The 26666-nt window shown below is 39.3% G+C and overlaps 1 protein-coding gene across 2 annotated transcripts in view; it reads left to right on the top strand.

The window, feature by feature from the left end:
• LOC124289746 (orexin receptor type 2-like) overlaps positions 1 to 25971 on the top strand; it is a 44211-nt gene extending 18240 nt beyond the window's left edge. Inside the window, exons 2-8 of one of the 2 annotated variants that reach the window (XM_046726391.1) lie at positions 17447 to 17825; positions 19822 to 19945; positions 20123 to 20247; positions 21075 to 21158; positions 22580 to 22607; positions 23030 to 23041; positions 24586 to 25971. In XM_046726391.1, coding sequence (XP_046582347.1) covers positions 17447 to 17825; positions 19822 to 19945; positions 20123 to 20247; positions 21075 to 21158; positions 22580 to 22607; positions 23030 to 23041; positions 24586 to 24661 — 828 coding nt within the window. In that variant the 3' untranslated portion in view covers positions 24662 to 25971. The remainder of the gene's footprint in view (positions 1 to 17446; positions 17826 to 19821; positions 19946 to 20122; positions 20248 to 21074; positions 21159 to 22579; positions 22608 to 23029; positions 23042 to 24585) is intronic. The other variant, XM_046726392.1, reaches the window with a different exon arrangement.
• The last annotated feature ends 695 nt before the right edge of the window (positions 25972 to 26666 follow it).

Genomic DNA, 26666 nt, shown 5'->3' with positions numbered 1-26666 from the left:
TAGTTTCCACTACTTTAGGTTGCTTACAGAGAAAACTTTGAATATCGTTCCTTTGACATTTGTTTTAGTTCTTCTTCATTTTCATGGATATGTATGGCACTGCGATCTGTTGTTAAATATTTGTATGTATCTTGTATTTATACACTTCATCCAGGCAAAGAATGACAATTCAATTCAATGATTAAATTTCAGCAAAAGGACTAATAATCTACTGATCTGCTTATCCTATTTTGACCAGCATTAAAACGATAAGCTACATTTGTTTCATGCAAACAGATCAGGCCCAGTTCATACTCAAAGGCTATTATTATCGTAATAACACTTTAGTGTTTATGTAACGCTTGCTGGAATGTTGATAGTTCATCCCTCAAATTAAGTATGATATTAGATGGAGGCTATTATCTTTTAAATTATATTCTTTTGAAGTCCACGTTCCTGTCAGAACAAGACCAGAATACTTTCTATATGAAGGGGTCATGTTGTTCTTTCTACTTATTGCATTTGACATGAAACATTTGAAAACAGCATCATATAATATTATATCAAGCTGGTCTCTTCATCCAGTCCGACGAGTTTATTGGATACATCGAAATCTCCCAGTGGTTCTGCATCACGTAGGATAATGAAATTATGTTATCATGGGTGTGATAGTGGTACATTGCCTTGTCTCGGGCGAATGTCAGTTACGTGCAACATGACTTAATCAACAAGATGCCTTTGGGGCGATGGAGACATGTAATGAAAATATGTTGGATCCATTCTGCCAGCGATTAGCTGGGTTTGGTAGAATACAGTCACTAGTGAAAATGGACGGTCTCTGTAGGTTGTGGGTGTCGTTGATTGAAATGATTACCGAAGTATAAGTATGCTAAATGTGAATAACTGCATAATGTATGTACATTTAAAACGAAACACATATGCAAAACGGTTAAAATGAATGTAAATGTTACTGCTTATTTCTGTTCTTATCTATTATTAATGGAAACTGTAAACACTGTAGTATGGTAGCAGACTCATGAATAACTGTTTCAGAGGATTCATTAAAAACACGAAAGCAATATTTCCATTATCTTAAGAAGTCCATTGTGCCAATATATTATGTCCATGTGTCTAAGAATCACTTTCAATTGGGATCTTATTAGGAGTTTGCCTCAATGTGATACCCGTCACAAACACATGCGACGGCAAGTCAATTTTTCATATCTTTGAACGTTGTATTCTTTTGACTGGCGGTCTCACTTTTTAAGTAGGTATTAAGACAGGTGGTATCTACACTAACGGTTCGTACAGTGTTACTGCAAAGGGGAATTTACTTTCAATATTGTGTGCATTTTAAAATCTGTTTAGCGTCTGAAAGTCATAGCGGTAGCTGGCATATTTATGAATATGGATATACTGGTATAGTCCACCACAGTGTATACGATGACAAAAACATAACTAAATATAGTTGAAAGTTAGATGAGTTGAGTTAAATGACTGTACACCTTACATATATATGACGGATCATGGTTTAAATTTTAAATTCAAATAAGTTCAAATTCTCAATAGACTCCCAAATGTTTATTCATCATGTTTGATAAAATATTGCATTTAAATATTTGTACTTTTCAAAGCATGAAAAAAGCGTTTAAATAATAATGCTTGATTGAAATTCAGCAAACACTCCAGAAAACAATTCTCTAAAAGAAATTATTCAATGCAGACCTTTCGAACGAACGATACGAAATAAACACGGTCTGCTTTAGGGAGGATATGAACTCTATAGTTTATCGTGTGGGAAGCCGTAAATCAATGCTGGAATAATTATACTAATCGAATTTAGCATCCATTCACTAAAATAATGTGTGGAAGTTGCTGTGGGCAAATCGTGTACCAGTTGTAAATATACGCATATGCGCATGCTATGGAACTGGTGATGCAAACGATCGGGTGTTTATCGTTATGTTAGTGATGGACAGGAAATAATAAGCCGCTTAAGAGAATTATTCCGTCCTTTTCAACGTATATACACATCAGGGCCACCTATGTAAACATGCCTACGTAGGTTGTGTTGTTCCAAGTCTTACGGAATGTGTACCTTCCTTTCCAGTTGAATGTCCGTGTATTGGAGTATGGTAGCGTGGAAGGTTCTGGTTGTACTTGGATACAGTTCCCGAGGCATGACATTGTACGTTACATTTGTTGTTGGGTGGTACAGCAACTACGCATACACAGGCTCGTCTCCATGGAACAGAATGCATGCTCATTAGGAAATCTCGAATATAGATTTGTCTTTGTTCTGCATGTGGATACAAACAAATGTTTGCTTGTAATGGGATGGCGTCTTGGTGTTCACATGAACATGTGTTAATGGGGCATTTTCAGAAGGGCATTTCGGTCACACTGCCATTCATCTGGCCAAATCATTTGAGAAATTGCTGCGTTATTAGTTAAAGAAGCTTGATGTTGCGTCTGCTTGGGGAGTTGATGGTCGGTGGTACGATCCTCTGACTTCGTCATCCCAAAATGTTAAGAGATGGTACTTGTCATTATCGGCTGGCGTCAGTGAGGAAAATGGACTGGTAAGCTCGGAACCTCATGTGTTTGAGTGGGGTTCCAGTCATTTAACAAACTGGACGAAGTCTGGACTACACACACACACACACACACACACACACACACACACGCACACGCACACGCACACGCACACGCACACGCACACGCACGCACACGCACACGCACGCACGCACACGCGCACACGCACACGCACACAAGACAAAGCAAAACAACACAGTAAAAAAACAAACAACACAAAATGGTACGTCGGTTATAGTAGTAATCCGTATCGTAGAGTACATGTTCACTGATAATCAACTGACATTTTGGATATGCATTATGAAGGGAAATTAAATAATATCAGCCTTAAAGTCATCACAGTATATGAGGTCCTTTACTAATCATCATGATTGGGACGCCCTTCTACCCACCGACAACACTACTAAGATCCAGCAGGATGTCAAAGACGAGTAGAGTCAATTCCATTAGTGTCATAGCATTCCTGTATTTCTCATGTTCTCTGTCGCCTCAGGCCAGGATTTGGGAGGGCCTTCAACTTCGCGTGTCGAGCATTTACAAATTGTCGCCAACTAATTCTCGCCCCCAGCACGAATCCGGATAATTTCGCCACAAGTAAACGGATATTACTTCCAGCTATTCCAGTGTTCTTTGGTATTCCGGTTTTCTTGAAGAAAAACAACCGACAACGATTGCCAAGATGGCGACCAATATGCCTGCAACGTTTCTGTAAACAATCTCTGATTTATCACAACTGAGTTAATAAAACGCAGCATTTTCAGTCACGGAGAAATGGATTTATCTTGTTACATAGATATCCGTGGACTGATGGAATACAGTGATTGGCTTAATAAGGTAACTTTCCTTTGATGTTGTTAGCATACGGCACAGGTATGAGTAGCATTAAGCTGTAAATGTATTACCACAGCTCCGCAGTATTACAAATGTGTTGCAGACCATCACAGGGTCAATGTTGTCAGGAATGTATTGTTTATGTAAAACATTTCTCGTGACTATATGGCTGACATATTGCCGAGGTGACGTTAAATTCTAACTCACTCACTCACTCAATGTTGTCAGGAGATTGGTTTGAGCTGGATACAGAATCTGTGTGGAATAGGTGCCAGTACCGTTGCTGTAGAGACAGTATCGACAGCTACTTGCATGAGACAGGTTGTCGTTTTAATCATGTACATTTTATGCCTCTTTGTCAATCAACCGTTCCACCGTTGTTGATGATAAGTGCGTGATGCGCAAAACATCTCTGGTGTAACATATGGCTCTTGCGTCATACCCACGCTGGTGTTCAAAATTCAAATTAATGTTAAATGGTTAACAAGATGCATATAGCTATTTGGAGCTTATTTAATGTGAAACGTTTCTCCAATTTAACAAACACCACATTTGCAATCTGTATTTCCAAACAGTGGTTTTAAACTGCATCATACATCAGCTGCAGTAAACGCTCAAACAAATTAGAACTAAGTGAAGACACGCAACGTTGGTACTTTCGTTGTACCAATCACTGATGTGAACATGTGTCCATAACGTCCCGGTCCTGTAAATAATGGCTGCAGAACCACCTCCATAATCCCTTTATGGCTAAATGGATGGGACGGAGACTTTGGCAACTGCTGCCTCCACAATGTTCATGTTTTCAACATGTCTACCATATATTTTTTGAAAGCTTTACCAAGGCTTTAGCGAGCACAGTGGGATTCCGGGTGAGAATCGGACCCAGTTAACAAAGACGCCACCAAATGGATCGGGTGTACATGGTGACTTGGTCGACAGCGTGTCATAATGGGTCAGGGCTGAATCATGTATGATTGGATTGTCTGATCCTTACTGTATGACTCACAGCCCTACGTCACTTTACTGGGCTATTGTTACGTGCAGCGTTGAACAAACAGACATTATTCAATCATGTTACATCTGATACAATTACTTGCTTACTTTGAACAAAAATAGTTTTGTACGTAAATGAAGAGAACGACACAACATGTACATACATATGGCGATTTACTGTCACAGTGCTGAATGTGTTAAACTGACTTCACCGAAGTAATCTCGAAGGAAGGAAGTGTTTGTATGCGCTATCGTCTTCAAGCAGCCCCAGGGATGTGTCAGGAAATAAAAATTTTGAAAATGCTTGAAGATTTGACAGAGGGTACTGAGAAATAATGCGCTACTTACCTGAAGTAATGTGTCTAGAAGCATGAAAAAGCAGGTTTCATGCAAATGTCACAAGACAGTTGTTCTTTTATATGCCGGCGTGGCAAATGTCATTTATCCTGTGTGTGGCCGAGATAGTAAACGTCCCAGATTTGCATAATATACGCATCTATCAAGGCTGTCTGTACTGATTAAATAACACAAAAACGTCCAACATTTTCAAATCAAGCTTCGTGCGAAGTTAAACGTCGCTACAAAGTTCCCTACTTGTACGTTCTAGGAGTACTTTCAACCCGGAAGTGGCACAGTCCGGAAATGTCGAACCACTGGAATCTCTGTATGGGTAGTGACAGCTGTTTTCTGGACGGCTGAGTATTCTCTTTAAGCCTGTACCATTTGTTATGCGTGATAATTGTGTCAACGTGTTTGTTTACCTCGATAATATCAGATAAAATGTTCCAATTAAAGCGTGATGCGGATACTATATTACTGAGTCTGAAACGTTATTACAGAGTTAATGGACAACGTTTCTTGACTCCTACAGAAATTACGTAGACGAAATGTGCATGTGTTTTATTTCGCGTACTTATATAATGAATCTTTACCCAAGAACCTTAAGACATTCATTTCAATGTTTTATTGGAAGAACACTTTTTCAAACTTCATCAAAAGAACCTAACACGAAACACAATTTAGTTCCTCAAGTTATCAGTCGTTACTATCGTCCTGTCTCAAATTTGATGTTTATGTCTAAAGTTCTGGAAAAAGTAGTCAAACAACAACTCTCGGATCATCTTTCTCAGCATAACTTGATTGATTGTTACCAATCTGCCTACAGGCAGGCTCACAGCTCAGATACTGGTTTAAATTATGTCTTAAACTCTGTAAGATCTGCAGTCGACCATGGTGACTCTGCTTTGCTTGTCCTCCTGGATTTAGCTGCGGCTTTCGACACAATTAACCATGAAATTCTTCTTGAGCGTTTGCTGAAAGAATTTGATTTGACCAATACAGTTCCTGACTGGCTAAGATCCTACCTTTCAGACATAACCCAGTCCATTCACATCGGAACATCTTCATCATCCAGTCACACCTTAATCTGTGGAGTTCCCCAGGAATCAGTTCTTGGTCCGATTCTTTTCTCCCTGTATACTGAACCGCACGGAAAACTGATGTCTACTTATCATGTGCCTCATCATTTCTATGCGGACGACAACCAACTGTTTGACAGTTTTAAGTCTAAGTCCTCAGACAGCTAGAGTGCAAATCCAACCTTGAAGCATGCCTCTCCAGCACAAGATCCTGGATGTCTGCTACCAAGCTGAAACTTAACGACGATAAAACATAAAACAATATAATGGTCATCTCTACAATCTCAAGACAACGAAAACTTATCATCAAAGATATTTCCATTGGGCAATCTTCGATTCCTTTTTCTCCTCTTGGGAAAAACCTTGGCGTTCTTTTGGACTCAAACCTCAGCATGGACAAGCAAATATATCATCTAGTAAAACCTGCCACTACCATCCGCAAAGTCCTCACAAAAGAAGCCACTGCCACCCTTGTGCAGACACTGACTTTATCCCGCCTGGATTACTGCAACAGTTTACTGTTTAGCATCTCTTCGTCTCAACTCCATCGTCTTCAGAAAATCTAGAAAAAATCTGCACACATCATTACTCTCACCAGTCCTCGCTGTCACATCTTTCCCATTCTGAACTCTCTACACTGGCTCCGTATTCGTGAAAGGATTGATTTCAAGATTTTCTGCCTCACCTATCAGTCTTTCTACAAGTCAGGAACTTCCTACCTTCAAGACCTTCTGACACATTACTCTCCAGCAAGAACTCTGCGCTCAACACAACAACTGTTACTTGCTGTCCCGAGCTAAAATCTAAAATCATTTGGCTCAAGAACCTTTTCAAATGCAGCAGCTTCTCTGTGGAACTCTCTCCCAGTCGAGTTAAAATCATCTTCTTCCCTAAGTACATTCAAAACACGACTCAAGACTCTCCGCTACAAGTGACTTCCAATCATCTGTACCTGCCAGCTGTATATAGTTTTCACTTGAGCTCAGGAAGCGCTTTGAGCATATCCCTGTGACGTGGAAAGGCGCTATATAAATGGCCTATTATTGTTATTATGTTTTACAGATTAAAGATGAAAATGTAGCAGAGAGGGTTCGGGTGATCCTGGCACAGTCAGGCTGGTAAGGCTCATCATCAGCTCAGGGCCCTTGCCCCCTCTACACGCAGCCCAGACAGCGAATGGGACTTCTCCCAGGAAACGCTGCCTAGTCGAACCCACCAAGAACTTTCCGGAGAATATGAAGGCTCCCCAACACTGCAGCCTTCTGCATTACCCAGAGTGTCAGAAGGGCTGTACTCCCGGTGGAGAACCCGGGCACTCTCCTGATCTGCGCCAAGAGATCAGGAGGTACCCAACCAAGGGCACCGAGAACAATGGGGAGCCTGGCGACAATGTACTTGGGATGCAAGCGAGACATTTCAAAGGCGAGGTCCGCATATTTATCATGCTTTTCCTGAATCTTGCCAATCACATTGGTGTCAAAAGGGACAGAAAATTCAATGATATAAATAAATTCATTGGCTTTAACAAAAAGGACAAGATCAGGTTTGTTGGCTGGAATTCTTCTGAGGCTGGGCCTAGTCCAGAGAAGTTTGAAAGCATCATTTTCCATGACGCCCTGGACATGTTCAGGATCGTACCATGGATGGACCTCGGAGTCAAAGCCACAGGCATGTCTGAGACGCTAGTAAAAGCAACGAGCCATGCCATCATGTCGTTTAAGATGTGCTGTTTGTGCCAAGGAAGGGCATCCACTGACAAGGTGTTGGACAGTCTCCGTGAATTCATTGCAAAGTCGGCATTTCATATTGATATTTTCTTTAAGAATCACATTTAGGCGATTGCGAGTGGGAAGTGACTGGTCCTGAGCAGCAAAACAGAAGCCCTCAGTTTCACATTTAAGACCAGCCGACTTCATCCAGGCGAAGGAGTCGGTGGGATTGCTATTCTGTTCAACACACTGCATGTACACACGATGCAATGGCTTCTCAGAAAGCTTCTCCACAAAAGACCGACTCTGGGCAGACTTGGTAAAGGACTTCACCTGGTTTACTCCCATCACTGTACCGTCCAGCAGAAGACACATAAACTGTATAATAGTGTTATGAGCGGTATCTGGCTGGCGAGCCCAGGCATATTATTCAACGATTGAATGTTACCATTCTCACTCGTATACAGTTCAAATGGAGACTTCATTTTGCAGCAGGGCGTGCTGTTGTCTGTGTGTCCACAAAACGGTCCAGATTCGTCTGAGATGACCACATTTAATTAGTTACATACACTCGTCACCACAGTCACTCAGAGTGTTATATAAAATTCGTTATTGAATTCGCAAAGGATGGGATTAATTACCGCTCTGTGGGTCATGAAAGTACACCTATTACATGACTTGGCACGCTTATAAAGGAACGATTCTCAGGTGAATGTTATTGCAGGCTTGAGGCCCTATGTGTTTACCAAGAGTACAGCGCATTATTATTTGTGTTACCCAGTGCTCCTGCAAGGTGTCGGTCTCACGTCTTCCCGAGACACATGCAATAACGTGTAGACCGCCGCTGTAACTGTGACGAGAAGGTATGGAATGTGAGGTTGTATATGCCATCAATGTGTTGCAATCCCCGCAGTTCTTGGGTTGCAGCCAAGTATATCTTCAACACACACTCGTCTCCACGCAGAATTGGTATATATTGAAACAAACTAGTAAAATGTTTGAGCAACATGGGAAATCGTTTATTTTGCAAACACTTGCTTATCTACGAAAGCAAACAGAACATGCACAGTCACACAGGACATGCACGAGGTAGCGTGAGCGCTTAACCTAAGGAAAACAGTATTAGTGATTGTGAAAATATGCAAGATGCAGCCGATCTGTTGAATTACATCTTCGTCTAATTGATTGTAGATATATGGCATTTTATTAGTTTTTCAATGCCAAGTTAACAAGATATACGGGTTTCCCATTAGCCGAAAGGGCACTAAGGTCTAGCATACACGTTCATCCTTGTCTTCGACACCATGAAGGTGCAAAATAAAAAGAACTTCATTTGAACTCTAAAGACCCCTGTGAAAGACAAAGTTAATTTAAGTTAAATTTATGTAGTGATTTCATACTTGAAAGTTTGTCAGTTTAATATGAGTTATATTAGGCGGTAGAAATATATTCTATTAGTGTCCTGTATGGGACAACATGTTTACGACGGTTGTCGAACCATTGTCAAGAAGGTCGTTGAATCGTTTCTTTTCCTTAATAGCTTTTTCTTTCTGAATAAGACTGAATGTCTTTCTTTGAGAAGACTTTTAGTTACTGTCTTGGCGAATGGGGAGACGGTGTTCAGTTGCAAATATGGAAACTTATACTCACTGACCAATGACAATATAGAATGGTATTTGAACTGTTTCATACTTTAGATACCTTGGAGGTGTAAAGGGAAATCAATACGGAATGGTATATCCACTGTTCTATTTCGGAATAAGCTGAATCCCTCACTGACTATTTTGTGAGTGATGAAATTCATTGAAAGCTCACAATGATGGTGAACTTGACAACAACCAGATGGATGATAAATGTCCTTGTCCTAATACGTTATAATATTAAGTTTCGTTTATGACGAAATGAATAGAGCATAGCATGTCTCCGCTGTAATCTAATCTAATTAATCTTTGTTCTTCTTAAACAACCATGGTCATCAGTGATGACTATCCATATTCGCATTCGATTTGACTCTACGACTCTTACGTACTTTGTTATTGTGACTTTACTACGGACGATTTATAGGACAGGTGATTATCAGCAACCTCTGAATTAACTTACCAATTTTCAATTTGCCTTCGCCTTGCCTAATTTTGTTTCATCGGCAACACAAAACTATGTACGTTATTAACTGCATTCTACGCAACGTTACCATCACATTAGTGCCACCGACCAACCAAACCTATCTGCATCTATGTATTCAAACAGACCAAAGATAAACGATGTTCTAAGAAGCATCTCATGTATAAAAAATAATGTATTAGTTTTTAACGTAGTGCTTTAACAATATGAGCGTAACGGTAGTAATGCACTAATTACCATCTCAAATCGAGCATTGAATTTGCTTGCAGCTCTTCTTTTGTACACATAATTAAAACTGTCATTGGACGGTAAATCTAGTCTCCTGTGTAATAGCAGTGTTTTCTACAAGTGGTGAGGCAATGAACAAATCAAATATGTGTTGTTCAATTGAACCAACCCGTCCACAAATCGACCGGAGTGTAACGACTGTCTGAAGCCTGGAGTAGCCACTATAATCTGTCCGAAATCATTGGAAGTTGTGACGAACATTGATACAAAGCACCAAGCAGTATTCAGCCATGTATTTGGAGTAGTGCGCATTCCTCAATCAAAATATTCCAGAACTATGAAAGAAAGACATTTTGACAGTTTGATAACGTACTCATCTAAAATGTCACCTAATTCTGTTAGATAACGAAACAAATAATACGAACACGTTTGCTAATTGAGAAATCCGGAAAATAATTCTGGAGCAAATAACCTTGTGGGAAGAAGGCCTTTTGACGATGAGCTTTTTTGAAAATTTATTCAAACAATAAAGGGGGCGGTGGGGAGCCTAATGGTTAATGGTCCGCTCGTCACGGTGAAGACCCGGGTTCAGGTCTCCACATGGGTACATTGTGTGAAGCCCATTTCTGGTGTCCCCCGCAGTGATATTGCTGGGGTATTGCTAAACACCATACGAGCTCACTCACTCTGACAGTAAATTAGGTACATTTACCAATGTGAAGTAACAGCAGGAACACACAAAAGGCTTGTATGAAAGGGTGTCACATGTTGAGAAGTACCCGTCTTTTTCACAAATTTAATTCATATGATTAGACATTTATGAAAACGTGAATGAGAGACGTAGTATTCTCAAGAAACGTTTACAGAGTGTAAATATAGATAACGTGTCTTTCATTTCCATGCTATTTCCACAGATGATTATGTGATATCGTGTTTCGTAACTGCCCCGGGATAATGCAAAGACAAGTCCTGGCTGAATAATGCCTTTCAATGATTAATAGCTAACTTCTTGCCATCATCCACAACTCACATTCTCTCTAACGAAAGAACGTCTTGTAAGTGAATGTTTGAAGTTTGAGGCGAGGGCAACAACCCTTAATTGGGTTAGATCAATAGCTATTTCCCTCACACAAAAATGAGGATGGGTGGCTTCCTTAGCGCAACCTCATCTTTCCGAGCATCATTAACGAATGTAAAAAAGGTGAGTCTTTATAGAGTGATTCAAGAAGTGTGCCCCAGGACGTGAGTCTCTTCGTCATATCTTGATTCGGCTCAACTGAAAGTATCGAGTTAAACCACTTATAAGTAGCATGGAACATTGCAGTTTTAACTCTACCTAAATTCCAACTCTTTTCGAAAAATCTAAAGGCTGCCTTCATTTTATGGACATTAATACATATTATCGGACTGGTATTTTTTTCAGTCGTAAGTATCCTTAATGCCATTCGGATATTGTAGCTGTCATATTTTCGATCTTTAAAGGCGGCAGATCCGTAAACAAATGAAATACTTTATTCGTCTTATTGTACATTCAGAGAATTTGAAACTGAAAACGAACTTCTAAGAAACAGGAATCGACTGATATGCAACCTATATACTAGACTCCAAATATCTCTAATAACTCACGAAACATTCATAGTAGTATAGTGTATCTGCTATGCCCTGTCATGCCACATTGACTATAATACTGAAAAATGTGGGTGTAACTTAACATTTTTAGTAGCATATTTCTGGAATCAGCACATATCACAGTGATGTTTAATTACTTAAATCAAACGCGAGAAGACTCTTCAGAGCCTAGTCCATCGTCAATGCTTGTGCTCGGAACGCCGAAGATAGCTGTTCTACAGAAATATTAGAAACAAACTTACGTCTTTTCCGTAATCATAGGGAATGTCTGCCACACGCAAATTTTTTGTATGATTCTGTCTACAGAATACTCATGTGTTTATGAACCATAGTCAATAGTGATGACGTCGGAAAGGTAAACATGTCTTGTCCTACCGGTGAGATCAGTTACAAATACATGCAAAGGCAAGTAAATTGTTCCGACGAAAAACACTGAATCGAAAAGGGAATCACACATATGTTTTGCCATGGATGTGACAATTTTGGAAATGTTCCCCTTATGTCAACCATAAAATCCATTATAAGATCCACTAAAGATTCTTACAGAAATAAGAGCGGTATAAACATTACTGTCACGGGATTTGTAATGATGAAAGACAAAGTCACATGTTTACCGAATACGCATGCGTTTACTATACACATGAGAATCACGTCTGTATTTGTTACCTCCTCCACAATGAGACGAATATCCATCTCTGTACTTCAGGTTTAATACGTTCAATATTGCAGGAAAGAATTAAAGTATATGTCAAGACGTGTAATATTTCACAGAATACATTACCAAAGTTGTGCAGCATTTCAATATTATTGTATTCTGTTCTGAACATCATTTGATTGGAAATATTCCAACCGAACCACGGCCCTTCTGGGGTTATCATTCTCCTGAATTAACTCAGTCGAGCTGTTATATGAGGACCTTGCTCGATTTCCCGGTTTTTCGGGGCCATTGAACAGAATGTCTTATGTTACATAAATACTGACAAGTCAATGTGAGCTCGGATATACGTAGCTGTCGTCACCTTCAGACAGCCATTAAGTATGAAGTTGTACTTTATTTTCTTCACGAATGTACGACGAGAAAGCCATGGGTAGTTCAAGTAAATAAATGATTCATTGTGTCATATCTGACAGTCGTTTACGTTTTATGACTTGCCAACTGAAAGTGATATTTAGGAAAGGGTTAATGTAATTTAGGTCAGTGTTCATTCAGTGAACATTCAAGTTCAAATCCTCCCGACTGGGTGCACAATAATTGACAACACGATACTAAATAATGTCACTGAAGATATTATGTCGTCTTCGCAAGAAAATGTTTCCATTTTGGAACTTCACTGCTCCCGATTGCCCCGTCGTAGTCAAAATAAATCGGGCATTGGCACTGACGCAAGCCTGCAACCAGGATGAATCGACTTAATTACAGAGTTGTCTGTCCCTGGATGCGGAATGGTAAAAAGTAATTACTTTATGTGACAAGTGGACTTATTAATAAGTTGCTTCTAGGTTGAAGGGCCGCTTGACACCGTTAGCACCGTTAGATATAAATGATTTCTTGGACGGAGTAACACTGGTACTCTCTGGCCACGTCTCAAGTGAAATGAGTTGAGTGCAACCGACAACATGTTATAGTCTGTTCCACAACGTTTATAGGAATATATAGCCGTTCGTGCATGTGCATGTGCTGTTTCAAGTGCAGATTATACAATATCATCATGCATATACATGTCTTATTCTCAAGAGCAATCATCCATTCCCGTTCTGGTGAGTATCAGCGCAGTGCAATCTACTCAGTAAAAGTGGTAACATGTGGTTAAGGAGCAGAAACTAGGTAATAACATGCTGTTGGCAATCCTCAATCTCGTGTATGACGTGATGCACTAATATATTGTCATCCGATTTTTTTCCACAATACATTTCGCTTGTGTGAGATCACGCGATGTCTCCTGTAAGAGATCTCCACGCAGTGAAAGTGAACCATCGTGGTTTGCAGGCCAATGTAAAAGCATCGTTAACACGATGTAACAATCAGATTACGTCACCCATTTGTGTGCCATTAAAGCCGTGCCTTACACGTGTATGACACTGTTTAACTAAAACAGATGCAACAATGCCTTGCGGTGAGGATATAATCATGCACTTTTATCATCCTGTCTTGAGTATTTTTGCTTTCACTATTTCTGGATATGTGTATACAATACGCTTGGAGACATATGAAAGTATATTAATCGTTAATACACTGTATAAACTGGCATCAGTAGGTGTGTAGGATGTCGGATACTTGAGAGCATTGCGTTTGTCATCAACACTTCACGCTGATTTAAATGATGTGGGTCTCGGTGAAAACTGTTTACACCCTGGAAAGAAATAATATCTATCCATCATTTCTCCCCAATATATGCTCTGCAAAAATGTGGTTTTCAGGTGTATCCTTTATGTATTATTTGAATAATCAACAGATGACAATAATTAGTTCAAATATGGTACGAGTGTCACTGACCGAGGTTCATCATGGCACACATGAAACAGTCGAATGTCAAGGTGAAGGTCATCTGTTCTCAATATCTTGAAAGGCTCACCAGAGAGCCCAGAACTGCCTAGCATCGTCGCCCGATAGAACCAATCAGATTACGAATTGTAGCTTGGGGAATGTTCACTTACTCTTCCTGCAGTGCTTGCAACTGTTGGGTGTTCTGTGGCCGTTGCTGACGTGACAGCAGACGTTCATCACGAACACCCTATTAGATGTTTGATGGGATTCTGATGTGGAGACCTTGTGGCCCATGGCATTACTTGCATGTTGTGGTTCCTCCAAAAGGCCGTTGTCAGTCTTACTGTATGAGGTCGGGCGTTGTCATATTGAAAGATGCCGTTTGCTTGTTGCATAAGACGTGTGACCGAATAATTTCATAAACGTAACGTTGTGACGTTAAAGTATACCGAGTCTGCTCTACTGGTATGGGAGATGGCGTCCCATACCGCTACTCTTCCCCACCAAACCTGTCCACTTCCTGTATGCAGTTACGAGCACGACGTCTGTGAACACTACAGTTGTGACCTGTGGTCCACCGGATCTTGGTAGGTCACGTGTTGACCCCTGTTAACGTAATCTTGTAATATTGCTTGGCGATACGTGGATGGTGTCGTTGCGTTTAGCTTCTGTTTTCACATGGCATGTCTTCTATTTTCACATGCTGTACAATTCTGATAAGAGACAAACCCATCGGGAAACGTTCATTTCATATTGCTGTGTTTTATTGCGTTGCCAACACTTTTCGGTAGTCTTTGGGCGTACTTTTTTCTGCCTGCACAAATAACAACCGACGCATGAAGACATGAGAAATTCACTTTTGGTATTCATTTTGTATTAATATTATCAAAACTTCGTCAGATATTTCCAATTTGTCTACTTTTGCGTTTCTTATTTTGCAGAGTATATTTGGTATTTTGACAGAAAGATTTAAGTATGTAGTTACAGAGACTGTGATTTATAAATGTATATCCTGTATGCTAACAATATCGATATTCGGTATTGTTATTGATAAAACTAATACTCTTATTATTTGTTATAAACAATAATAACTGCGTTTATAACGAACACTCCTCTAGCGAATTGACGGACATAACGAACTGTTGTGGGTCCAGACCACTTGCTCTTTAATTTAGCCGAAATGCGCCTATCGAAAAACTGTTTTCACCAAACTGAAATTAGGGTCAGTTTGAGTTCGTTATACCACGGTTATATCTGTATAGCCACACACAGATGCCGTAATAAATGAACCATAGAAAGGCTGCAGATATATAACAAAGTAGAGCAGGAATGATTAATAGATCCTTCACACACCACCACGAACACGTCGGCGCAAGCAAGAAAAATAACCACCTTTTCATCCTTCACTCAGGTACACCGAAAATCATTTTCACGTTTTACGATTCCCTGTATCTAGTTCTAAAGAAGGCTATCGCTAGGGGGCTGGGTGAAATTGCCTGTGTTATACTGTGTCATTGGATTGTAATATAGCATGTCATTGACTGTCAACTACTTGGCGGCCGTGCCTACAATCAATACACGGTGCTAGGCTCCAGCATAGAAACCTAGACACGTTCTCGCCTCATGTCACGGGAAAATGAAATCATTGACAACAGTTGAGGGGAACATTGTAACCGACAATAGTCTCAGTAAAAGTGATTGGAAAGTCTGTAGTTAGCACGGAATTAGATAAATGACTCGCGGTGGTATTGGACTCTGAAATATTAAACTGAGCTTCTGACAAATAGAACATGCATTGCGAGGCTATTCTAAAAGCCTATCGCTATTTCATAAAAAGATATATCGATCTGGGTATTGATTAACAGTCCCAAGTAATATTTTGGACTTAAAGGTTACTTACAGATGTGACAAACTGTTGGCTTTGTGGCAGTATTTGTACATCAGAAAGATAAAAGTCAGTTGTATGTTTCTGGGCTATGTCGTTCATTCATTTATGTTGAATTGAACAAATAGACAGATTCACGCCTTATTCAAGGAAAATATGTAAGCTCTCCAGTGACTAATGACCAATGGCCACTGTTTTTCTCTGTTCATATGTCTTCCAAACAAAGTAGGAAATCTGTATATGACAACATAGATACAAAGTGGTATCGAGTGATGGTATTTGATGGATGAGAAGAGGGAAGGACTAGGTATTAGAACCGTGTATTCTGAAGGTGATACAACCAAGAACAGGATGTGTAGAAAACTATGAACGTTTCATATGCCATATGCGTTTCGATGCCTTCAGCATGAATGAGCTATACATTAACGACTGGTTAAACATTCAATTAGACTGTGTTCTATGGTCCGAATCAATTTCTGGTTTGGGGAGTCATGCCCATTCCTCTTGCAGGGCATGGTGGGGTTTGACGTCGACGGACAGGTCTTCAATCATGTTGTCTACTGCATGCTGTCATTCAAAACTCGTGTCTGTGATAGTGCATAGTGAGTGGACACGTGGACAAGCGTGGGCCAATATGGACCAAACATCACAACTACTGGCGTCAGTATGTTCTCACTGCAATACTGCAATATGACCAGTCAATGGGCAATTTGCAACAGCGGTCTGGAGATCACAGTGATCGCGCCCTATATAATTACAGCCCCACATCTGTTGACGTATGTTGACGTTCCCATGACGTTCATACTCGATCAGGTCTACGCCTATCCAAAAAGTCCAGAGTACATCAGAAAACATAACATCCGGTTTTTACAATTTAAACAACACGCGAGTGTGGTTTGAATGTGTCGGTTTCAGAACGATGGTTGCCGATAATGTGCTTGCTGACGATGTTTGTTACATAAGCTCGAAATCACACATGACCTAATAGACGCTCCACCCTTCATTTAGTGTACCTTGTGTTTAAACAGATCTACGTTCAGATCATTCGTCGGAAGATATATCGTTACAATATAGGTTACTAGGTATCCCATATAATTTGAATCATAGAGGGGACATTGACAACTCGGCAATGTCCTTTCATGATTTCCTTACTTACTTTCACACTGAACACTTTTAGAGGCATAATTGTTATTACAGACCAAACTAAACAATCCAATTATGCATTTTGTAATGTCTATGAAGATCTCGTCTCGTTTCAGGCATTATGTTCCGCCATTAACTAGACAAATCACACACGTTTAAGGACATCCCGCCCCTTGCACTTGTTCTTCAAATGTACTAGGTAAAACATCCCGCCGATACGAAGTTCCGGATACGACTGAGGACTCCCACAAATTGCGTGGGAGAGTACACGGAGAAACACCGTTCCAATGCCAAAATTAAAATGTAATAACCGAATATTATTCGATGCAAATCCTCTCCAACAAATTATTCACCAGTGAATAACATAAAATAACATTTCTTTCATTGATTCGATACGTAAATTTAAAAAAGTTTCTTTTCTTTTCAGACCGTGTGCGTCATTGTCTCCATCCTGACCCTGACTGCGATTTCCATAGAACGATGGTTTGCCATTTGCCATCCTTTGTCTTTCAAGGAGACGAAAACACGAGTGATCATGGCGCTCATCTCCATCTGGTTGACAGCGCAACTTGCGGCGATACCCAGGCTGTTCATAATGACGGAGAATAACGACGCCATAATACCACGCAACCTCACAATGCTGATTACGTCGTGTTCTCCCATAATCGAAATGAAAACATTTGCCTTTCACTACGAACTTTTTGTGTTTGTAACTTTTTACATTCTCCCTATTATCGCTATGGGATACACATATGCTAAAATCGCCTTGTGTCTGTGGTCAAGCATGAAAGCTGGACAGCTCACCGGTAAGCTCTGTTCTGCGTAGGGAAGATGATTTATTTAACTGGTAACTACATTTCAGTGCTTCACGAAGGTCACTGAGAGTTCACTTTTCAGCAGTAGTGTAATAAGAAAATTAGTAAACCACAACATACAAGGCATGACAATGTTAGAATATTTGCCCCATCTTTAGCATGTTTAAGGGATTGAGATGTAATAAGATCAGGCCACCGCGAATGAGTATAATGTGTGAACCTCTCAGTTTATTAGATAGTGCCATGTTTTGGCGATTCATTGGGAAACCCCTCTTCTAGGCATACTTGAACGTAAATCAGTACAAAACGTTTTTTGAGAAAGAAGAAATTAGCTCCTGTAAGCAGCTTTTTTACATATGATATGATTCGTTTATTTCATTGATAAGAGAAGCCTTCACATGGTAAACGTTTTCGCGACAAGGGAACTTCGGGTGGAAAACAGGAAGAATGTGTCCTCTCTGACCAAAAATATGCTGGAAGTCTAGGATTCGAACACACGATCAGCAGATCATATCACGACAGAGATATACTCCCCAGTACATTGAATTCTGTGGCTTCAGGCCCCTCCATGTAGGAACCTAACACAGCTGTTTCAGGGTCTGTTAGCACTGACAGGATTTCATAACAACTGTTCAAACAGCCTCGAGTACCTACTAGACGGACCATGGTTCTTACACTGGTCTCACTTGTTGCAAGTGCGCGCAGTCGAATACATGCACAATCAAACTAGAGTTGTTTAAGTAAAGGATGTAATGAGCTATCTTTACACGTCACCGAGTAGACATTACTGAGCAGACCAACAGATGTGCTTGCGCTAAACTTGTTTCGAGGACTAATTAAAGATGAACATAACACAAAATAAGGTGGGTTTCTTCAGTCGCGTTATTACCTCGGGCAATCTTTCCTACACACAGTCTTTGACTCAAAGCGTCACAAGTCTATGCTTGGTAGGGTCGAACATGCTGCTTGTCTAGCAGTATCTGACATTTGTAAAATGCCTAGGGTGTTTGCATTACTCCACTCTAATACAGTAAGCTGAGGATGCCATTGTCCTTCAAAGACAAAGCGATGTTCACTGATGTGACTTCTTACAATGTCATTACCTTATTTGAGACGTCATATACTTGTTTGATGGTTTTTTGCCTGGGGTTAAGCTACATTCTGAACGAAGACATCATCTGAGTCATCATCACTGTGGAAAAAAAGGCAAACACGCTTTGAAGTTTTATAGATGGTCTTCAAAGGATTTGTCGACATTGATTTAAACATTCAATTATGATCCGTGCGTATAAACCCTGAAAGTACAAACACGAATGTTGAGCTTTGTCAAATTGTTACAACTTTGAAGAGTATAAGCGTATGCCGCAAAACGAGTTTTGAATGCTTTTGTTGAAAATTGTTTGTTTTTTCTGGCATCTAAATGAGTCAATCAATGTCATAATAAATAATAGGGATAATTATGAGAAGAAAATCTTTCAAGGAAACCTATTAAAATGACAGCCACAATTTGAACATGAAACACAAGACTTGTTTTGGGAGTTTAAGTGTTCCACAGAAAGCTATTTGGTTTCACATAATTTTTAACAGTATGTTACCATAGTAAGTGAGTGAGTGAGCGAGTGAGTTTAGTTTTACGCCGCACTCAGCAATATTCGAGCTATATGGCGGAGGTCTGTAAATAATCGAGTCTTGACCAGATAATCCAGTGATCAGCAGCCTGAGCATCGACCTGCGCAATTGGGACATGTGTCAACCAAGCCAGTGAGCCTGACCACCTGATCCCGTTAGTCACCTCTTACGACAAGCACGGGGTGTATGTTACAATAGCTATGCTTATTTGACAGCATACTGTTATGGTACAGAATGGTAACATAAGCAACTCATAAACTGATGCTGTGCAAATAATCAACAAACATGCATCGCGTGACAAGAAGGCCTTTATATAAACAAGCATTATCGCTGGTAACAGTTGTCGTTTTGTTTTCAGAGGGCTCCCAAAATGCTGTCGCGTCGCAAGTGCGTGCCCGACGTCGCATAGCAAAGATGTTGATTGTGGTGGTCGTTGTTTTCATCCTGTGTTTCCTGCCCGTGTACGCTTGGAATATAGTCAGGTTGAGCGTTGCTTGTAATCCAATTATATTTTGCCCAAGTGAGATTTACTTTCAAATAAGAACATAATTGCTGGGACTTACGATTGTAACACATTGTCCATGACCAACTCGATCCAGTTCTAAGTACATGTATGACCACACACCATCACTGTACTACGTTTCATTATACTGTTTCAGAATGTCCATAGATAACATGGATGATTACCTTGGCCCCACCACTATCTCTATACTGACACTGACAGGACACTGGCTCGTCTATTTCAACAGTGCCATTAACCCTATCATCTACAACTTCATGAGCGGTAAGTGTTACTCACTGAGTAAACGATGACTGTGCACAAACAACGAGTTGCTTTGTATTGAATTCTATTTTGTCGTTTTGCCTTCTGTTACTTGTTTTATAAGAATACCTTATGTAACCAAATTTCATGTAGATCATTGTTGAGTCGAACGATTGTATTGCGTGAATAGCACCTGGTATCATCACTAACTAATAGCAACTGATAACTATACAATAGCTCAGCGCCAGATAATATCCAGCCTCGATTATCCTAAACATGTTCCTTTAGGTTTAACATGCAAATAGGGGTGATATTCTATGAATTGACCACTGAAAATCAATGATGACACCAGGTGTTCGTGAGAAAGGTAACCATGTCCCGCCTTGCTGGTAGCACCTGTCACTGACAAAAATGCATAAACATATGCCTTTATTGAAAGAATATAATCTGAAACAGTAGAGGTTACACATGGTACCTATTCTGTGATGTCCCCATAAACAATGTGCTTTCTTAGTTACTTCGAAGCAACCGCGTTAACCAGAAGCGGTTCAACCCTTAGTCTATATATTGCTGAAACTGTGGAATGTAAGGGTCGTAATCCTAATCTCGTCTCACATCTAAAACTATGGATCGATGTATGGTTCTGAGGACCTGTATGAACCTGGGTTCGAATTCCGATTGTGTGTCAATGTTTACCCGTGGTGAACGTTTTAGACCTGCGTCACTTCGGGCTTTCTTTCGCTAAAAAATAATCATGGTAGAGCTCGAATAATTCCCATGCCCAGTTCACTCACTCACTAAATCTATCACTTTAAGCATTTGTATTACTGTAGGTGTTTATTTTTCAGGCAAGTTCCGTAAAGAGTTCCGCACAGCATGTTCCTGCTGGCTTCCCACATGTGGAAGAAGGGGGAAAAGCTCTTACACCAACCGTGAGTCCACCGTTTAACACGGAAGTGGACTGGAACTTCTGGCAACCATCTGTCTTGAACGGAGACGGCGAATGTCATTTTATCACAAAACCATTCCTAATATAGTGTTGAAAATATTTTGTCTTCATACACGGAGGTCTCAAGATGATTTATCACCTCATTTCACCAAATGTGTGACTTTACTTTACTTGTATTTATGTGATATTAAAATTACTTGTTACATGATGGTGCTGTGCATTAGGGTGTTACGTTTAATGACAAGCGCAAATGGACTTTTCTCTCACAAATTGTATAATTCCACATTGTCAGTAGTTATCTATAATCGACAGATATTTTACTAAAGATCGTAAATGCTACCGGTTTATATTAAATACTACTTACATATCAAATATATTACCAAAGAATGTATGGATAGATGACGTTTACAACTATGTTCCAATTGCAAGTTACATTCCGGTATTAAGTATTCCGTACGCCTGATGTATTCTAGCTCTGTTACCTGAATAAGACTCCAACAGACATGTTTTGAGGTTACTTAGTAAGTTTTTGGCAATATCCACATGACACAGAAGCCAAAATGTTTTGCGATCATGACAAATAAACGTATGAGATTGAATAGCTTTATGAGCACATGTGTAGAACATAATTATGTAACAAATTATTGTTTATGGGTCGATGGTAATAAATCGATGACATAGCAAAATTTTTAAATTAGCCTTTGGGATAAATAATGCATAACCACAGGTATATACTCCATTAAATCAATCCTAAATGTTTACCAGATCCAACAGCTTCTGACGTGTTAACATCATGTCCAACAGAACATGGAATTATGGTAAACATGATGCCGTCAGTACAAATACTGTAGCGGCATGTCAGATCATTCCATTCCTCTTTAATGACGCATGTTGGTTCACAACAGATCTGAGGAATCTATATAACAGGATAAATAGAATCAATCCTTCTGTATATACTTTGCAGTTATTGAACCCCTTAATCCCACAATAAAGAAACTAAACATGACGCATACTCACATACACACATTTGGGCAATTATGTGCTATAAGTCTCTACCCTGTCTAGTGACAGTAGGAATTGTTGTTGATGACTTAATTTAAGGAAAATTCTGTTTTTTCTTAATTATCATCTATCAGTTGCGAATCCGTCCTCTGACCTGTGATGCTTAAAATAGTATGTTATTATCTGATCTATCTCACATGAGGATATGCCCTTTAGTTTTTCATGTTTCCTTACACAAACTTTAATACGGCAAATCGGGCATAGAGAATCGTGTGTTTTGAATATTGTTAATAAATATGCCTTTTAAATTACTTTAATTTCGTTGGTAGATCAGAAATTGATGCAAAATATTTGGTGATGAAATAATACAACGAACATACAAACTATGACTATATTTTTCAGACGAACTGGAACCATTATCCTCAAAGAGGTACGTAGCTAGTTTCGGTGTGTTTCAAATAAATATTGTAACCTCTTTCTTATTGAAACAGAAATGGATACGGGGTCAGGCTAATTTGTATGTGTAAGTTTGCATGATAATGACTATCCCTGAAAAAGTCTCTGCTGTCTTACTGAAAACATTAATTCCTACTAATATATCCCAGTAGCTTAGGGACCCTGTAACAAAACAACCAGGTGTCGATCTTAGTCCATCTAGAAATGGTCCAAACGGATACGGGTTATACATGGCCTTCTGTCTGTGATATTACGCTGGTAACAAAAATATGTATTTTGTAAATATTATTATAGGGATAGGGACATAAATATGTCATTGTCCACGTGTGATACATAAAGTTTAATAATGGACTGCCTGTAGTGTGTTAAAGTTATCAAAGACTTTTTGCCTACTAGATTCCACCTGAGGTAAGCAAAAACAACCGACACGTGTCATTTGCCTACAGCTCAAATTAAGACACATGGATGGAGTAGTGCCATTAGTTGCTTAGCGATACATCTTTTATTTATATGGTAGCTTTCTTATTGTTTTATATGTAAATATGTTTATGGGCGGTAAAGGTCACAGTATTTAGAATACAAAGACAGTCTATTGACTGGAAACGTTGGCTATTTCAAGAGGACATTTAGACATTTCTTCCGCTGTTCGTGTGCAAACACCTTCCCAGAGCATGTTCAGGATGCAGTGTCTGTTTGGTTGATGTTTATTGTTTTCCTTTGTTTAAGTAAATAACGAGTATGACATGTATATGACTGACGATTTCGAATAAACGATTCCAAGTAATTTTCAGTTGTTTTTTGCAGAGTTTTAATTTAAGTTTTGGTCGTCTGTCTGTATTCCGTGTATGTGCATTCCTTCATACTCTGTCAGGGCGGTCAGTTGGTGGCACTTACACTTACAATGTGATCAACCTATCACCATCATAACGTATCATTTCAGTTTATAAGTGCAATGCACCATAGTTCAGGCCAAATACCTATAGGTTATGTTCTTGGTCGAGATGATAATATCTAAACGAAAACTATACTTCCTCGTTGGCTTAACGAAAATGATAAAATGTCCAAACACGAGACAAACTTTGGAGTTTCTTTATATCAGCCTGCAATCCTTATTGTAGATGCAACGATGCTCATCACGGCAACACGTCAGAGTTATTGTAGGATTAGGGTTAGAATTGAGGTTAAGGTTAAGGTTTAGGTTTGGAGTGGGGACAAGGTTGAATTAAAGATAATAACTGCAAAGATAAAGTAAAAGGCTTTGATGAGCACAATTTAAGATTCCCCATCAACTGAATGTACATTAAACTGTGGTAGGCATATCAACGTTCTAATGTCCGTAGTCGTTTTACATGTTGATGTATTTAAAGAAATGTTTAATTTGGAAGGACAGTAAGACCACCCTTACCGCATCGCTCATGTCATTCCTTCCTTGTACATGTGTCCTGTTGTAGGTTGTTCTGTCTTCTCTCCTTGTTTAGCGCTGGCATGGCCAAGTCTGGTTATGTGTTATTATATGTTGGCATGTGTCGTAGGAAACAGCATGTCATGTCTAATGTATATTATCTACATTTTTCTTTGGTACAATAAGCATATGCTTGATTCAGATCTAGATTAACTAGCTATTTATTGCAAGTTTTGGCAGGAATTTCAACATTCATTTCATAGAGACATTTTTCAGTTTGTTTAAGTATACTAAATACGTTTTTCGTTGTAACGAGTAACACTATACATATACAATTATCATAGTAGACATCACTTTTTTTGCAATAATGTTTTCGCAGTACTAGTTGAGGCACGATATACTAGAAGGCAGGCTCTTTCTTTGGGCAAAAATCAAAATGAGGTATATTCCGTTCAGTATATGTTTTCAAATCTGATTGTACAAAACGGCTATACTTTAGCGCTTGAAGTGTTTGTCTTTGGTTTTCGATAGCTCCATGTATTACTTTCAGCGGGCAAAGATACAGAGTCGGGGAGTATGACTCATCGGATATGAGTCGCGTAAAGACTTCAGTCACAGAAGCCTGATACCAACAGCCGGGAGTATAGAACAACCAGGATGGAACCGTGTGGGCCAAACCAAAGGCCACTTTGGCAATATACTGGATACAAACAGCTAGATGTAATGCTAGAGTGTGTATCGTTTTCTATTGCAAATTCAATGCACTGGTTAGGAATGTAATGGAAGTCCTTGATAAAAGTCCACTTTGTGATCCAATTGTCGCTGTCAGAGGACTGATGCAACCACTGAATTTTCTTAATGTATATGTTTGTACATTGACTGAAATACGTACGACCATAGGTATCTTGTTGAAGTGCCTGTGTCTTTCTGAAGCTGAGAATTACCAGTCTATTGAACCAACAAGGAGGAGACTAAAACTGGCATCTCTGGATGAACATGGATGTGTGGATCATAGGTGTACGGTCACGTCACTATATTCTAACATTTCCTACCTTGTGTGATTCATCTTGATGTCGTTAGGACGATTTTGTGACAGTGACCCTTCTTGGATGGAAGAACTCGACAAGGCAGATATTTCTGAAATGCACGATTGTAAACGGTTGCAGTTATTATAATTACAAATACAGTTTGCTACAGCTGGTGAGCTCTACTTCTATGCTATGATGTGATGCTACATTGCTGCATCTTGACATGTACGTATATCGAACATATATACTGTAGCCAACTCTTAGTTATTGTACATATGCATTATATATGTGTGAACACATGTTACACTAATTGATCATACAAATTGTGACGTATATTTTATGATAAAAAACCCCATCTAAATATTGCAAAAGTTAGTATTAAAAGTCATCAGTCCATGAGTGTGTGAACTTTGAACCCAGAAATATCTCAAAAGGAAAAGTGATTATGACTGATGCAACTCAAAAGTAACTATGCCCTCATAAATGTATTGAAAAATAAAACAAATAATAAGATGGCTCTACTATGTGATCATTTTTGGAACTTTGTATGCCAGGAAAATCAAAAGAAATAAAAAGCTATCCATCGCGACCGATGTAGAAAAGTACACAATTCTTGCATCCTTAACACATATCGATCTCCGATAGAAATGGATACAGCCTGTTGTAACAAACATTGCTAAAAACACTTTTCAAGTCACGAAAACTTCTACAGTTATTCCTCACCACACTAACTTCCCGTAGGTATAAATCTGAAAATAACCAAGAGGATGCATGAAGTGTACTTCTGAAAATACGAATACTGAAGGCATGTGCCATCAAGACCATTCATGTGCAGTAGTACTAGTATTTACAGGATCGTTTTTGCCATATTTTTTGTAATCTGTATCGCACTCAAAATATTGAAGTTTCAATGTTTTACGTCTTCAAGCAACATTGACATCGCAATACTGTACAGGGGCTATATATCCCATCCAACACCACACATCACAGGACCATGCTTCAGTATGTATGATGATACTGCTGTTTGTATATGTTGGTAATGAATAACAATTGTTGTGGTCTTGTGACGTCACCGTTTGCTTTCGTACATCGGTTATTGGTCAATGTGTGCAATTGCAGATTGCCGAATAGGACATTACCGGGCAACTAATTATGTACATATGTGGATATTTTTCCAGTTGTGAGAACTGCTTAAAAAGTCTTAAATTTGTACATAAACCGTGTTTACATGATGGTATGTACGAAATGGAAACGCATTATTTTTTCCCTGTCTTTGTGTCTTGTTGAAGGTTTACATTTGCCCACCTGAAATTCATGGCTGTTTACTGGCTTTTGTAAGCGCATTGTGTCATATTAACGATTACATCCAAGCTATTTTATCGTTCCGATGTATTTTCTTGGATATATATACGTTCAGTGATATATGATAGTCCTGTTTGAATGAAACCGTGCGATATATTTATTAAACTGTTTACGAAAGCTGTGTTTTGTACTGTTTTATGTCCTAGATTCCAACGATAAAAGGAACATTATTGCAATACAGCTTTCTACCACGGCTTTTAGTGACTGTGGTTTTAGAGATACAGAAATGAAAAAAGCCTGA

The sequence above is a fragment of the Haliotis rubra genome, unplaced genomic scaffold (assembly GCF_003918875.1).
Source record: "Haliotis rubra isolate DU_JTF1 unplaced genomic scaffold, ASM391887v1 Scf449, whole genome shotgun sequence".
Taxonomy (NCBI): domain Eukaryota; kingdom Metazoa; phylum Mollusca; class Gastropoda; order Lepetellida; family Haliotidae; genus Haliotis; species Haliotis rubra.
The sequence above is the reverse complement of the archived record's forward strand: the minus strand, read 5'-3'. Positions and strand labels throughout refer to the sequence as shown.